The 17,101-nt window shown below is 38.7% G+C and overlaps 1 protein-coding gene across 1 annotated transcript in view; it reads right to left on the bottom strand.

Moving 5' to 3' along the window:
- ESR2 (estrogen receptor 2) overlaps positions 1–15,151 on the bottom strand; it is a gene marked incomplete at both ends in the record, with an annotated part of 47,070 nt that extends 31,919 nt beyond the window's left edge. The window contains 4 exon segments of the mRNA XM_082648443.1: positions 3,559–3,675; positions 12,717–12,889; positions 14,742–15,112; positions 15,116–15,151. Coding sequence (XP_082504569.1) covers positions 3,559–3,675; positions 12,717–12,889; positions 14,742–15,112; positions 15,116–15,151 — 697 coding nt within the window.
- Positions 15,152–17,101: the final 1,950 nt, after the last annotated feature.

Raw genomic sequence — 17,101 nt, 5'->3', positions numbered from 1 at the left:
CACGAAATTCAATTGTCCACATTTATACAAAGAAATGTTAGGAGGTATGAGCAAATTTAAATTATTTGCTTCCAAGAAAATTTATCTGCATTTCCCTTATCCTTGGCTAACTGCAGTAGAAGAAAGGGCTCTATTCATCTAGGGATAACTGAATCAAAATTTTCATGAAAAGAATTAAAAGCCTAAAATATAATTCATTTTATTAGTAATCAGATAAAGTGCTATTATTATTTACATTATATATAATATTATAATTATATTATTAAAGGTCGATTATACCTCCAGGGTAAAATGGGACAAAATGTATGGTTAAGAAAGTATCTTTCTGATCACACATTTCTCTTTTGTGGAGTATATGAGGATAAGGAGTTTACAAAACAGATTTCCATACAAAGTAAAAGGTTTTGATTCCACACATTCAAATTTATTTGACCAAATTTCCCCAACAAAGTGCTATGTACTAGACCCTATTCTAAGTTGGGATCAATAAAATAAAGCCCCTAGAATCTATTGATAGAGTTCCTAGTTTTAACTGGTAAATCAAGTTGTATTGTATACACTGGAATAAAATGAAATTGAGAAGGTCAAAAAATAAAGTCATTGACAAAGAACTCACATTTTTCTACCAAGGACATTCCTAGTGTTATGGCTTTGACACCGTAATCCAAGCAGTCACTCAGTGTGCCTCTGAGTGAGCTTAATGAGAAAGTACCAAATAGGAGTGCTCCATATTAGAAAGTGCCCCAGCGAAAAGACGATGACAACAACAACCATGGTAAATGATGATCATGATAGCTAATATCTACTGGAAGCTTCTGTATGCCAGACATTGTGTATTACTGTATATAGATTATCCCATCCTGACAACCACCCTAGAGAAAAGGTGCTATTACTATCTCCAACATACAGGGGAGGATCCAGGCACAAGAGAGCTCAAGTAACTTGCCCAAGGTAGAAAAGCTAGAAAATAGCAGAAGCAGGATCTAAAACCAATCAGTGTTCTGAATGCAGAGCTGGTGCTTTTAACAACAATTTTATATCACCTCCCTATCAAATTACTTTCAAGTGTCTATACAGCGGGTGAATAAAGAGATGGCACCTGAAAGATGCCGAGCTATTGTCCCAACACAGGGTTCTAGATCAGGTATACAGTTATTCAGGTTGGTTTCCTGCCTATTTGCATTTCAGTGTATTCTTATAATGAAGCCTTGTCCCTGAAGCTAGTCTGGGTGGGTACCCTCCTACCATTGAAACAACGATATTAATACCTCAGCAGAAAGGATTGGAAATGCAGAAGAAAAAGGTGATGACAAAAGGGACAGGATTTCTGAATAAAACGGGGAAGTGGAATTATGCAGGAGGATCCAGAATGCAGGGAGAATCCCTAATCCTCTAAGATTGGATAGAAGGAAGAATCTAGATCAAGGGTTTTCTCAGGAGGGCAGACGAGAAGAGGGCTGGGAAAGGAGGGAGGCACAGTTAAGAAAATTCACTCCTAATCCTCTTTTCCCGTGGTCAGTAAAGGGTCAAAATATCCATCTGTTTGCACATCAATCCATCTCATTCCTTCTGTAATCTAAGATAATGAAACATTTTTTCTTAGCCCTATACAGCGACTTTTTGGTCAAATTCAATGACCTTTTCCAGGAAAAATTCAGGAACATCTCTGAACTCTGCTTTCTGAAACTGTATTGTATCAAAACTCCTAATTTATATGAGCCTTTCAACAAGGGAGGAAGGAAGGAAAAGCAAAATTTAACGCCAGGCACTGTGTTAGGTCTTTATTCCTCACAAAACTCAATGAAGCAGATACCTCTGTTTCAGAGATAAGGAAACCGAGGGCCAGGAAGGTTAGGTCGTTTAAGCATAGTCACCGCTAGCAAGAAGTAATGAGACAAAAAAAATGAGATTCCATCTGTGTGTGGGGGCGGTCCAGTCCTGCTGTTCTTCTCATCGCATACACTGTCCCCTACAGCTGGAGTGTATGTGCTACTGCCCTGGTCCCAAACCAGGAGAACCACAGCCACTAACAGACTCTAGTACATTAAAAGCGTTTCTAACCTAAGGCTAAATTGGAAATCTTTTTTTTTTAAGTATACAATTTAAAATATCGTTTTACTTAAAACATGATATATTTATTTGCAGTCTTTGGTCAGAGGGCCAAGGATTTCTCTTTAAGCACCTCTGCCAATTTAATCACAAGTTACCTTGTCTCTGGATTTTCAGTTTCAGCTTCTTTAAAACAGAGCAAGAACTTAGGCACTCCTAAAGCAATCTGAATGCAGACTCTTTATAGGTGTATAAATGGTTTTGCCCCAATCTCACCCATACCTAACCCAATAGCTATTAGTCCTTTACAGTTTTATTCAAAGCTTTCACAGGAACAACTATCTTTTCCTACTCATATTTCATATGTTTGCATAAAGTTTAATTAAATTATATGATTTAACAATTACAATGAGTAGAAACAGGTTGGGAAGAAGCCCATTGGTTACTGATAAGGATATAACTGAAGTGGCGTTTATGAAAGTAACCAATACCCACTGGGAAGTCATGGGCATTGGCAGGATATTTTACAGAGGAAATGGAGAACACAAGTGATTTTAGGAAGCCAGAGAACTGTGATTAAATTAAGAGAACTTCTGCTCTAATTCTGAACTAGGGGAGGGAACAGAGAATGTTCAAGGGGCAGAGCTACTAAGAGACTGTCAGGGAGAAAAGAGAGAGGATTTTTTTTTTTTTAATTTTTCAAATAGTTACAAAGAGAGAAATAACAACAAACCACTGCTAAAATACTGGCTGGCAGAAGAATAAGAAAAGTACAGGCAGAGCTGATATGACTGTATATAAACAAGCAAGTATGTACAACAAGTGAATCAAGTTAGCCAGGTGGAGAGAGTGCAGTGTAAGCATCGTCGTCAGTTGTTAATACTAATGTTCTCATTTCTCTGTTTTTTCATGTATATATATGTGTGTGTTCACATATATATGCACACATACTGTCTTAGAACAAAATCCATACTCTATGTGCTTCCCATAGGTCTATCATGTTTCTGACTCCTATGCATATTTTTTCCACTTCTAGAAAGTTAAATGGAGGGATAGGCACGAGTCATCCCAAGTAGCCCACAAGATAGTCAACTTTCTTGTCAGAGCTTTAACCATGAACATTTACCTGAACTTCATCCTTAGACTTTTCAAGGCCTCAGGCAGATGGTCATCCAGCCCATCTGAGCACCTCAGTGGCTAGAGTTCTCTAATTCATGCAGCAGCCTATTCTGTGGTCAGACCACTTGAACTGTAGAAAGTTCTTCCCTACATTGGGCCAAAATCTGCCTCTAACAGCTTGCTCCTGTTCACCCCAGCTCTGTCCTCTGCAGCTTTAGAGAATAAGTCAACACCCCTGCAATGGGACAGCATACACACACCTGAAGATAATTACCATGTTTTAAATCTCCTTTCATCCAGGCTACATGTCTCCAGGTCCTCAAACTGTCCCCAGTTTGACATGGCTCTCAGCATGTCCCACATATCACAGAAGGGGAAGGGAACACTCACCACACTTCACCATTCCGACTTCATAGCACTTCCGAAGTCGGCAGGCCTGGCAGCTTTTACGCCGGTTCTTGTCTATTGTACACTGATTTGTAGCTGGACAAATATAATCATTATGTCCTACAGCAGAGCAAAAACAAACAAAAACAAAAAAAAAGGAAGTTTATTGTTATAATATTTTGGCTAAATCTCTTCCTGGTCAACAACACAACTAACGCTACCCAGCTGAGATAGGAGACATCTTCTTAACCACAGGTACAGGTATAAAAACCAAGTGCAGCCTCATCAGTGCCTTGTTCGTGAGTAAAGGAAACCTAAGAATATTTCAATATCCTACCCTTTTGAATAGGTTATTCTCTGCATGTTCTTAGAATTCTCAAGAGATACATTTAGAAATAGTCTCCTCTAGACATGGAAAGTGAGACAGTCACCTGAAATTGATTTGCTCCAAGTCACAGGACTCCTTGAGAGTAACACTTGTATCAGGTCACCAAATTCAACTGCTTGTACTCTTTTACATACATTCCTCCGTGGTATTTAATATGATATTTTAATAGGAATTCATAGCTAAATAAGAGAACTACACTGGTCAGTAAGAGAATATAGAAATCATCAAACAAAACAAGGACAGAAAGAACTGCCACTTGATAATGGTTGTGGTGGGTTAAATTATCGTTTTTAATTCTTCACTCCCTCCCTCAGCCTGTGACATTACAGTGTATTACAGCAGGCAGAGTACACCTCCTCACCAACTCACGTCGGGCTTGGCCGTGGGACTTGCCAATGGTATGGAAGTAGATGTGATACTCCAAAAGTTTGGCTTGGCCTCTTGAGTGCCCATGAGAAGAAAATGCCTAGGGTAGCCACTGGTCCAAGGAGAATGTGGAGACGTGTGATGCAGACCAGAACTCAACCCAAAGCCCAGAGCCAAGCCTTATGAAGTAGAGCCACCCTAAACAACTCACAGACCCATAAATAAAAAAATAATGCTCACTGTAGTAATCTACAGCCTAAATAGAGTTGTATAGCAATATCTGACTAAGACAATGGTACTTCTTTTATGTAAAGAAGAAACAAGAAAATTTCCATTTCAAAAAGCAGCACTGGGACTTCCTTGGTGGAGCAGTGGTTAAGAATCTGCCTGCCAATGCAGGGGACACAGGTTCGATCCCTAGTCTGGGAAGATCCCACATGCTGCAGGGCAACTAAGCCCACGCGCCACAACTACTGAGCCCATGCGCCGCAACTACTGAGCCCATGTGCCGCAACTACTGAAGCCCATGTGCCCAGAGCCCGTGCTCCGCAACAAGAGAAGCAGCCGCAATGGGAAGCCCGCGCACCGCAACGAAGTGCAGCCCCTGCTGGCCACCACTAAAGAAAGCCCATGTTCAGCAATGAAGACCCAACGCAGCCAAAGAAAAACAAAAAATAAAAACACCAAAAGCATTACTTCAGATGCTGTATGGAAAATAGATTAGAGGCAGCAAGATTGATGAAGGCCAGGAGACCAAGCAAGAACCCACTGTTGCTGTGCAAACCAGAAAGGAGGCTGCCTGCCTGGATTGGTAATAGTAGGGAGGATGAAGATAAATACAGAGACCTGAGAGATTTAAGGAACAGAAATTATAATAAAATATATAAAAAGTAGAAGTGAACAGGGTATTATGGTGCCTTTATTTCTTAATTGAGTCTTTCAATAGGGCCTGAACTTCTTACGATAAAACCTATAATGGCCCATAATTTCAATGTGGAAAATGGATGAATCTCAATGATAAACTAAACGAGCAAGTCATAAAAGAAGTCACAAAAGAACATAAAGGAGAGGATTCCATTTATATAAAGTTCAAAAATAGAAAAAACTATATTGTTTAGGGTTACATGCATAGGCGATAAAAACATGGCAAGGAAGGCAGAAGTTAGAACTGTCTCACCTCTGTAGGGGGAGAAGGTGCTGTAACTAAAAGGACCACCCAGAGGGTTTGTTTCTGGAGATATCCTATTTCATGGCCTGGGCACTAGTCACACAGGAGGTTGCTCTTTACTTCTTTTCTAAACTGAATATAAATATGAAATTTTATATATTTTATACATTATATATCTTTTATATGTGTGTGTGTATGTGTGTATATATATATATATATATATAATATTTATATATACTAGAACAAATACTCTATCCTCTAAGACAGACTGGAAGCAGAGATATCCCAACAGCAATGAGTAAACTAACACCCAGATCTTGGTTTATGAATATCTTTCTCCACTCATAGGAAACTGGGAACCTTGGAGAAACAGTTTATTCCAGCTTATCCCACTGGGGCACGGAAAGTACAAGATAAGCCTGAAACATCTTGTTGTGCCAGGAAGTAAAGAAGTGTCTAAAGAGTTAGGGGCACATGTCAAAAAAGATACAGAAGCCAGTTTAAGGGAACACTACTGGCCAAATCTGGGATAATTTGGACACCCAAATAAATAATTATATATACTGGAATAAATATATTCCCTAACTCTATCCCCCGAGAGAGCATGGAAGCAGGGACATCACTAGCCTCACAGACATCACCTTAACCAAATATTCAAAGTGTACATCACTAGTATTGGGACAAATTGAAATCAGGCACTACATGAAAGGAGCCAGTCAGAGGAATATAGCATCATTTCTGTGATATTCCAATAGGCCAATAATGTGTACGCTGAATCTAATGATGAGGAATCATCACACAAACCCACAGTGAGGAGCATTCTGCAAAATAACTGGCCTATAAGATTCCAAATTGTCAAGATCATGAAAACCAAGGAACAACTGAGGAACTGTTCTGGACAGAGAGAGAAAGGCTAAAGACCTAACAACTAAATGCAAAGTGTGATTCTAAACTGGATCCTTTTGCTGTAGAGGGCACTGTTAGGACAACTGGGAAAACTGGAACAAGTCTAAACATTAGATGGTAATAATGTATCAATGCTAATTTCCCAATTTGACCCTTGTGGCTCTACCGGAATACATGTTAAGTGTTCGGAGGTGACGGAGCATAATGTTGGCAACTCATGATTTCAGGAAAAATGTTGGCAACTCATGATTTCAGGAAAAAACGTTCTTTATATTGCATATGCACATTTTCTGTAAGTTGGAGACTCATTTTAGAAATGCTCTGTTAGCTACTCAAACAATAAACGAATTCACACAAATATAGACACATACAAATAAATATGCAAATACAGATAAATTGAAATTTATCTATATTTCAAATGTTAATGTTTTAAGCTGTGAAATTAACTTTCCTTTTTCCAACTCACCAGATTTTAAAGAACACTTCAAAAAGCTATGGTTCCATGACTGAACCATAATTAAATTTTATAATCCTCTCCCCTTTTAGATAGATTCCAGTAACATCTGTTCAACAAAACACAAATTGAAATTCAGTTGTTTGTGGCTCTACCATCACACTCTGCATCGGCCTGGGTACCAGCAAAGGTGCCCTAGAGATGCAAAAACCACTCTCTCAAGTGACCCTCCATCCTGGCCATGTACAGGAAGCAACGTCTTCCTAGCCTGACACACCAACATTCCTGCTGTCCTACTGATTTCTGGGTAGTTTTCATCAGCATTTCATTTAGTCCTATAACTTCCCTTATAAAGAGTTATAATCCCCATTTTACAAATGAAAACACTTAAGCTCAGTTCAATAACCTCCTTAAAGTTATTGTTTTAGTTTTCCATGCCACATAGTACATTTCTACAAACTTAAAAGCTTAAAAATCAAACAAATTTATTATCTCATAGTTTCTGCAAATAAAGAGTGCAGACGCAGCTTACTCTACTCAGGGTCCCAACAAGGCTGCAACCAACGTATTGACTGGGCTGTGGTCTCATCTGAAGCTCAGGGTCCTCTTTCAAGCTCATTTAAGTTGTTGACAGAATCAATTCCTTGCAGTTGTAGGACCGAGATTCCCATTTTCTTGCTAGTTATAGGCTGGACACTGCTCTCAGCTCCTAGAGGCACCTGCAGTTCCTTGCCCAGAAGCAGCTCACAACATGTTTGCTTCCTTCCAGGCCAGGAGAAGCACATCTTTCTGACTTCCAGTCTCTCCACAGTCTGCTATGATGGAGTCTTATATAATCACAGCATAATCACAAGAAACTAATCACAAGAGACTATCCCAGCACCATTTGCCATAAAATGTAACCTAACCAAGGGAGCGACTCTGTCTTCATATTTACAGGTTCCATACACACTCAAGAATAGGTGGTAATATAAGGCGTGCTATAAAAAAAATTTAAAGGAACAGATAATTACCTTGTTATTGCTTTTATCCTCACTTATAATATACAAAAATAAATTTTAAAAGCCAAAATATATTTCTAATCAGAAACTTTCTATTGTACTTTAGAATATAATGCTTTATACTTAGAAGATAAATGTAATCCCACAGCACTTTCCATAGCAGAAGCAATCTTTTAAGTATCTTCTAAAACCTCTAAGAACTATATATGATGTCATCCTTATTGGTTTTATAAGGAGGTTCATAACAATAAGCATTTAAGGGACAAGTAGAGGTTGGCTTTTATTTTTCTCTCAGAGTTTACTGTAAAAGATCATTTTACTTTTAAAAAAGGATCCGAAAGCACAATAATATGAACATGCTCAATAAAATAGCCTAGAAAATGTCTTATGCAAGCAGGTCATGGTAATTCACTTCATTTCTGGCAAAAAGAAAAAAGTCCTCTTTGAACTGCACCAAACACCCCATGTATTAAAATGGCTTTCTTGTTCCATGCCAACAGTCTGCTACTCCACACTAACAGAACTAAGAGAAAAGTTCAAAGCAAAATTAAAGGCAAAATATGAAGCTAATTCTTTTAGTTAAGATATAAAACTTTACAGGAAAATATGCTTTTTATAATACAAAACATAAAAGGTTATCTTTGTTCTCTGCAAAATTATTGAGACTGTCTGAATATGTATTATCATTCATATCCAACTGCATGGAGGGAAGAGACAACACTGGACTTGAAATCAGAAGACCTGACTTTAATATCAGCTCAGCCTCCCGGTTTTCTTATTTTAAAAACAGAGCAATTAAGGACTTCCCTAGTGGCGCAGCAGTTTAGAATCTGCCTGCCAATGCAGGGAACACAGGTTCGAGGCCCGATCTAGGAAGATCTCACATGCCGTGGAGCAACTAAGCCCATGCACCACAACTACTGAGCCCACGTGCCACAACTGCTGAAGCCCGTGTGCCTAGAGCCCCGTGATCCGCAACAGAGAGAAGCCACAGCAATGAGAAGCCCACGCACCACAACAAAGAGCAGCCCCCACTTGTCACAACTAGAGAAAGCCCGCACACAGCAACAAAGACCCAATGCAGCCAATAAATAAATACATTTTTTTAAATAAAATAAAATAATGTAGCTCTTTAAAAAAAAGAAAAAAACAGAGCAATTATTACCCATACCCTCCCTGGCATTCTTATACTTCAATAGCAAGCATCTACCTTGTTGTTTCTTCCCTCAGGATACCCTTCTTGAGTTCAAGACCAAATAAGTCCCAAGTAATGGAATATATGCCTTGAAGGTAAGAATCTTTTACACAACCTATGGGCTGCTACAGCTTCCCATTTAAAGCTTAGCCTATAATGTCTTAAGAAATAAAGAGTTGAAGATTCATGAGCAGCAGTCAAATGGATTTTAACTTTCAAATGACAATGATAAAAGGTCATTATAAATACCAAAATGAAAGTGCATAGTAGAGTATGGTAGTATCTATTACTATTATATGTGGATATAAAATAAATAGCCAGAAGGATGAACTTTATGGAAATAACATGAAGAAATGGGCCAAATACATATCAAAAAAACCCCCAAATTTTATAAGAGATGTAAAAGACCTAAATAAATGGAGTCAACGTGTTTCCTGATGTGAAGACTATTACAGAGCTTCCTTTCAAAATAATTCTTAGGTTTAATAAAATATCCACTTTTCTTAACATTAAGGATGGGAGGTCACTTAATAAAATTATTTTAATGTTCCTGTGGACAAATAAACATGAGAAAATAGCCAGGACATTTTTAATATAGGAGGAATTTATACTGGCATGTATTAAAATTCATTATAAAACTATAATACTTAAAATAATGTGATACTTATACAAGAATGAAGAGATAGATCAACAGAACAGTCAGACTAAACACTAGTATATATAGAACTTAATATATATCATATACATAGAAAAAAATTAATGAACACAAGAAAAGGTGCTCAAAATCGTCAGTAATCAGAAAATGCAAAATAAAACCACAGTGAGATAGAACTACATACCAATATAAATGGAATGGCTAAACTTTAAAAGACTGACAATATCAAGTTTGGATAAGGACATGGATCAACTGGAACTCTTATACATTGCTGTTGAGAATACAAAATGGTTCGACCACTTTGGAAAACAGTTTGTTTCTTATAAAGCTAAACATACATTAGCTTATCATACAACCAGCCATTTTACTCACAGATATTTACCCAAAAGAAACAAAAAGATATCTACACTGAGAGATATGCATAAATGTTCATAGCAGTTTTACTTAAAATAGCACAAAACTAGAAACAACTCAAATGAACAAACAAACAAAATGGGGCACACCTACTGGAATATTAGTAACAAAAAGGAATGAACTACTAATGCATCCAACAACACAGATATATCTTAAAAGCAACATGATAAGTGAAAGAAACCATACATAAATGGTTACATACTTTAAGATTCAATTATATGACATTCTAGAAAAGGCAAAACTATAGGGACAGAAAATAGATCAAGAGTCACCAGAGCCTGGAAGGTTGGGGTGAAATTGGCTACAATGGGCATGAAGGAATATTTTGCAGTTATAGTAATGCTCCATGTCTTAATTATGGTGGTGGTTACATGACTACATGTATTTTCAAAATTCATAAAACTATAAAAATAAAATAGGGGAATTTTACTGTATGTAAATTATATCTCAAACAAAAAATTAAGCTCCTATATTCAAAAAAAACAATGAAAATGGATTTATTCAATAAAACAATGTGGATAAAATTGACAATTTATGAAAATATATTTGATTCTTATTTCATTCAACATACCAAAAAAATTGAGTAGCCACTTACAGTTATTGCAATGCATTTATACCAGAGGGCACCAAAAATATGAAGAGTCCAAAGAAATAATCATTTAGGCATGAAGCAATTGTAAGAGCACTAACTCTTTCCCATTTGCACTTTTAGGATATGACACTCCTTTTCCCTTTCCCAGTAGTTCCTCTGCGGATGCAGTAGGAAAGAATGACATGGGGAAAGCACAGGAAACTTACGTTTTATTGTTTTCAGCTACAGTCGCAGGGTTCATGAAGTATCATGAAAGATACTCCATGCAGAGATTTTTCCCAAACAGCAAATAAGAATTCTCTTTTTTAAGGATGTAGTTAGTTGTTTGGGGTCAAAATTTCCTTAGGAGATAAAATTCTAGAACCTCAACAAGATAGAGAATTGTCATCATATCAAGAGTTTGGTTCTGAATTTCAGAAAATCTGAATCGTTCTTATCATATATCGCAGGAAACTGGACCTGGCCTTATAATCTACTAGTACAATGATCATAAACAAAAAATTTTAAGCACTGAATATGTTAAACATAGAATGAAAAGCTCTGTGTATGCAAAAGCAAAACTAAGCAACCGTGATTTATGTTTTGATAATATTTGAAGACATCAGCTTCCTTTGTCTGTGCTGTTTTTCCTTTCAGTTAAGAAAAGTTTGGAAATGGCAGAGGGCCCTCATCCACCTAACTATGAAGATTTTGGAGGAGGAGGGTTTAAATGAGATTAGGATTAGAAGAGAAATACAAGGAAGAAAGAAAAGACGTTGATATCTAAACTGAAAACAGAAGAGTTAAAAGAGAAACTAGAATGACTTGAATTTGCAGGTTGTTTACAACTGACCAAATATTTTCACATAAGCAACCTCATTTCCTTTTTAGAACAACTCTGTATCTCCATTACACAGACGAGCAAACAGGCTGGGAAGTAAAGCCACAGAGCTACTAAGTGGAGAGTCCAGAATAAACAGGTGGTCATCTATGAAGGGTGAATTTCAGGGGACTCAGAGGAAGGTGATTCCTTACCTACCAACATTCTACCCCTCACCTCCCTCTGGATTACATCAGCTTCTCTGCTCGAGGTAAAATGCTCTCTTACTGTAGAGTTATCATTGGGTGAATTAACTCAGTAAATTACCGTTTGCCACTTGCACACTATGAATTGCTTTAAGGTTGCTTTCCTTAACCGGATAAGAACAAGGCACTGAGGCCTTGGCAGAAAAGGGAAGGGAGCTCTGAGATGGGAACGTAGGACATTGTCTGGGAGTAGCTGGCAAGGGAGGGGTTAAGGGGCAGAGAGACAGCCAAGAGCACGAGTAAGCAGGAAAGTGCCTTCAGCAAATTAGGGCCAGCAAGGACACGTGTGGTAAGGGGCTGACTGGCCTTGAAACCAGGTGTGCACAGCTTGAGACTGATTAAAAAGGCCACTAAAAAAAACAAACAAACAAAAACCCAGCCCAGCAGAAATTTGGAGAAGTGTAGGGAAATAGTCTAAACTCAGACCAGGAAACGGGATTGTGAAGGAGGTTCCACTAGTTCAGGGCAAGACATGCCTCTAGATAAATTCTCAGAGACCACTGGAGTTGAACTACTGACTTCTGATCATTTCCGTAAAACCTGTTTATTCTCTCTTCCTCGGGAGTCAGCCCACCATCGTGACTGTTACTTATGCCAGATATTAAACATAAGACAAAGGAAGAAACAATCTTTGCAGTTCCTAATGAGCACACATTTTTTTGGCAAGCTTTATCTTCACAAGGGTTGTAGGTAGACGTCTTCTCCCAAGAAGATGGCGATGGGTGATGATGGGGTGAGACCTATTTGGGTTCTGGGGTAGAGATCTGCAATGAAAGATAAAGTACTCTACACTTGAAACAATCCACCCCACCCGCAAACACACATGATCCTCTGAACTGCTCATCAAGTACTCTGTGTACAAAGCAGGCCAAAGGTGAAATTTCTGCCAGGTCATCTGAAAACTTGTTTAAAAGCAAAAGTGGAAAACTAAAGAAGCAGCTAACAATACTCTTGTACCTTGAATGCTTCTTTTAAAAAAGGCCTTACATCCTTCACACGACCAGACTCCATAGTGATATCCCGATGCATAATCGCTGCAGACCGCACAGAAGTGGGCATCCCTCTTTGAACTTGGACTAGTAACAGGGCTGGCACAACTGCTTCCACTAGCCTTCCTTTTCAATGTCTCTCTAGGGGCAAAGAAAACATTCATTGTAAAAGAGCATTAAAGATAAAACAGGGCCTTTCTAGAAAAACAAACAGCATGAACATTGCCTAATTTATCTCTTTGCCCTCAAGGGTTCGTGATAAATATATTCCAAGAAATCTGATCAAGCAAAACCTTTGTTACTGATATCAGATCTATGAAGAGTCACCCTGTCGGGATGACTGATGCCCGAAAGTGGTTAAGCAAGTTTATGCCCATCCATGCAGTGCTGATGAGCACCAGTAACCATGGATGGCCAGCTGTAGCCATCAGGGTGTACAACTTTGAGTGTAATAAGTGACCAGATCCAGTCTGGGTGGAAATGGTGGGGAGAAGAAAAGGGAAGAGAGGAAGAAGAGAGAAGAGAAGGGGAGAGCGTGAACATGTACCTGTCCTTTGAGAAGGCTTTGGAGGAAGGTGTTCAATGCTGGGTAGAGTGAGGGCCAGGGCTTCCACAGAGGAAGGGAAAGCCCACAAGGGAGCACCAACAGGCACCAAAAACACCTGGTTAGTTCCTAATTTTGCTACAGCATGTTTCTTTTGGAAAGGAAATAGTAGAAGTACGATTATTTATAAATTAAGGTAATTATACTATGGTTTAATTTACCCAAATATTAGCAGAACTCTGATTAGAACTTGTGCTCAGAAACAAAATATTTCTTCCTTTAAACATTGAATGAGAAAACATTATTTTTAAAAAGTTATCTATAATTTTCATATTCTCTTTTACCAACAAACAAGAAGTATTTTTTTAAAGAAGAAAAATAAAATTACTGTGTAATACGGCTTTCTCAAAGTTTTATGATATTTGAAAGTAATACATTTCAATATCAAATATGCTGTAACTTAGTACTTTGGTTGTTTTGGAAATTTATCTCCCCTTCATGCTTCTCCCTATACTACCTCTGCTCTCTGTAGCCATAATTATCATTAAAAAGATCTGGGTTTGATCCCTGGTCGGGGAACTAAGATCCCACAAGCCACGCAGAGAAGCCAAAAAAAAAAAACATTACAAATTGAATGGAAATAACCCATTCTATTACCTTGCCCTTAGAGTTTAAGAAAGTTCAACTAAAAAGTTCCACATTTAAATAGTTTCCTATCAATCTTTATAAAATGTTATTATTGGGCTTCCCTGGTGGCGCAGTGGTTGAGAGTCCGCCTGCCGATGCAGGGGACACAGGTTCGTGCCCCGGTCCGGGAAGATCCCACAAGCTGCGGAGCGGCTGGGCCCGTGAGCCTTGGCCGCTAAGCCTGCGCGTCCGGAGCCTGTGCTCCGCAACGGGAGAGGCCACAACAGTGAGAGGCCCACGTACCGCAAAAAAAAAAAAAAAAAAAAAGTTATTATTTTAGTTCATTGTTTAAAAGCTTGTACCTATGTTTGTCTGTCTTTTCAGGCTTCACCTGTCTAGTATTTCATTAAGTTGTAATACCGACAGTTACTTTTATCTTGGACACAATTTGTCATGAACACTAAATTGTGATTTCACTGCAAGATAAGAAGGATCTAACTTGAAAGTAAAAATTTCTTTTTCAAACCCAAATCACTTCATCAAGAAGAAAGTGATTTAAGTTAAATTCTTTAGTTTCTAAAGACAGTAGTCATGATAGTGAATTCTCCCCCCAAAACACAGATCTGTAAGCTCAACTTTTTAATAAGAACTAGAATATCAGATTAGATATTCTAGAATTCAGAATATCAGATGTTTTAGGTGCTCTATTTGATCTATGTAATAATGAAGAACTTGTATAACACATATCTTTCTTTTCACTAAATCATAAAGCAATCTGAATAATGGCCATGAACTACAATTCAGAATGAAGACTGGATTTACCTGTTCCCAGGTAAGGTGTGTTCTAATGATCTCGTTTCACACCAAGGACTCTTTTGAGGTTCTGCATACAGAAGTGACGACTGGCAATGGATGGCTAAAGGAGAGAGGTGCCCAGGAGTTGGCCACAATACATTTGGGCTTGTGGTCTGTCGACCAGGCCCACCTTCCGAGTTATTGGGAATACTGTAATTCATCACGGCAGGGCTATAGAATGTCATGGCTGAATATTCATGGTGGCTCTCTACATAGGAGGAAGGTATATATATAGGGCCTGGCTCCAGGGGTAGGATGGATTGACTGCAGTTGTAGGAGACAGGAGAGTTAAGGCTAGATGGTGAGTTTTTGATATCCATGTCTTGAATAGGTAACATCTAGGAAAACTCCTTGTGAGAAGAGGCACAAAGGGACATTATAATGTTCTCAAAGAATCATAGACAGGTATGGCTGTGAAGAAAAAAAAAAGACATTTCTAAGTTACAGATACAAGCATACTATTAAAAAGGTTGACATATTATTATTAAACACACACACACACACACACACACACACACACTTGTATGGGCCTAGAAATACATCCTGAAAAATATACACAAAATTATTAACCTCAGAGGGGTAGGAAGGTAAGGCATGGAACTCATTTTCTACTTCATTCACTTCCATAATGCTTTTGTTGTTAACCATGATAATTTTTTTACCATGAGAATTTAATATAAAGTGCTTTTAAAACTTAAAAAACACAGGGAGTTCCATGGTTGCCCAGTGGTTAGAATTCTGGACATTCACTGCTGTGGCCTGGGTTCAATCCCTAGGAACTGAGATCCCACAAGCCACATGGCATGGCAAAAAATAAATAAATAAAAATTAAAAATAAAAAACACAGGATTAAATCAAAATGCCATGACAACCAGTTTTCTTTTTTTCTTTTTTCTTTTTTTTTTTTTTGAACTAGATAAGTTCCTTTTTAAATTCTTACAGAAAAATAAGCAGGAAAACTCTGAAAGAGCAGATCAATGAGCAGGACTAGCAATAACAGATCTTCAAACACACTATGAATAGCCAATAATAAAAAAGGAATAGACAGGCCAATGTACCTGTAACAATGATCAATTTATTGCCTTTCACCTAATACACCCTTCAGTATATGTTCTATAGCAATGGAATTCCTTAAGCATTTAAACTGAGCCCAGTGCTAAGCTTTCGCAGTTGAGGCACTGCAGGGACACTGCAGGAGGAAGAGGCCACAGTGATTTCTGGCAGGGGCAGAGGCTGGCAGTGTGGGTGTGAGAACATCCAGTGGAGCCTGTGCCAGCCATAAGTCCAGAATGAGGTCCCACTGCAAACTTGTAGCCCTGGCACGGCGAGAACCTTTCTGCAATCACCTGTTCAGACTATGGCCTGAGGAGTTACACAGAAGTTGTTCCTTGTACAAGTTTCATCACCAGCACATGCACACTCTGAAGGTCTTCTGCCCCCCATGGGCACCTGGCCTCCCAGGGCATGCCCACACCACCAGCTGCTGATCACCCGCTCCCCACCTGCAACTCCAGACCACTTTCGTCCAGCTACACAGTTAACATTTCTGCTAATTAGTGGCCAAACCATTTTTTTCCAAGGAGGTCTGAATCCCCCAAGTTTGTCCATCTTTGGGTAGTCTACCTCAGCTCCATGTAGAGTTTCTTATATCTTATACTTAATCTCTCATCATAGTTGGTAATTCTTACATTAGACTTCCCCTGTTGAACCTACTGTGTAGTTTCTATCTCCTGATTGGACCCAGATTGCTATGCAATAGAACAGAAAATCCTAAAACAGCAAATTCAAAAACTCAAGGGATTTCCCTGGTGGTCCAGTGGTTAAGAATCTGCCTTCCAATGAAGGGAACGCAGGTTCAATCGCTAGTCGGGGAAGTAAGATCCCACATGCTGCGGGGCAACAAAGCCCATGCGCCACAACTACTGAGACCGTGCGCTCTGGAGCCCACTCGACACAACTAGAGAGAAGCCCGTGCACCACAATGAAAGATCCCGCGTGCCGCAACTAAGACCTGACAGAGCAAAAATAATAATAAATAAATATTTAAAAAAAGTCAAAAGTTTTTGGAAATTTGTCATAGGATAAAGGTGGTATCTCAAATCTCTAGGAAAACATTGGACAACAGAATTATCATTGGAAAAAGAATGTATGCCAGAATAAACTCCAAATGTTAAAGACCCGAATGTTGAGAGAACTGGGAAGAGGAAGGAGAGGGAGGAGGATAGGAGAAGGGGTAAGACAGGAATGGGGGAGGAACAGGGGCTGCACAGGTACTAGAAGCAAATGTAGATAAATCCCATTATAACATGGGTGTGGGGACAATCTTC

Source organism: Grampus griseus (genome assembly GCF_964374135.1).
Source record: "Grampus griseus genome assembly, chromosome: 2".
In the NCBI taxonomy this organism is placed as follows: domain Eukaryota; kingdom Metazoa; phylum Chordata; class Mammalia; order Artiodactyla; family Delphinidae; genus Grampus; species Grampus griseus.
Note: the sequence above shows the minus strand (reverse complement) of the source record. Positions and strands in the feature narration are given on the sequence as shown.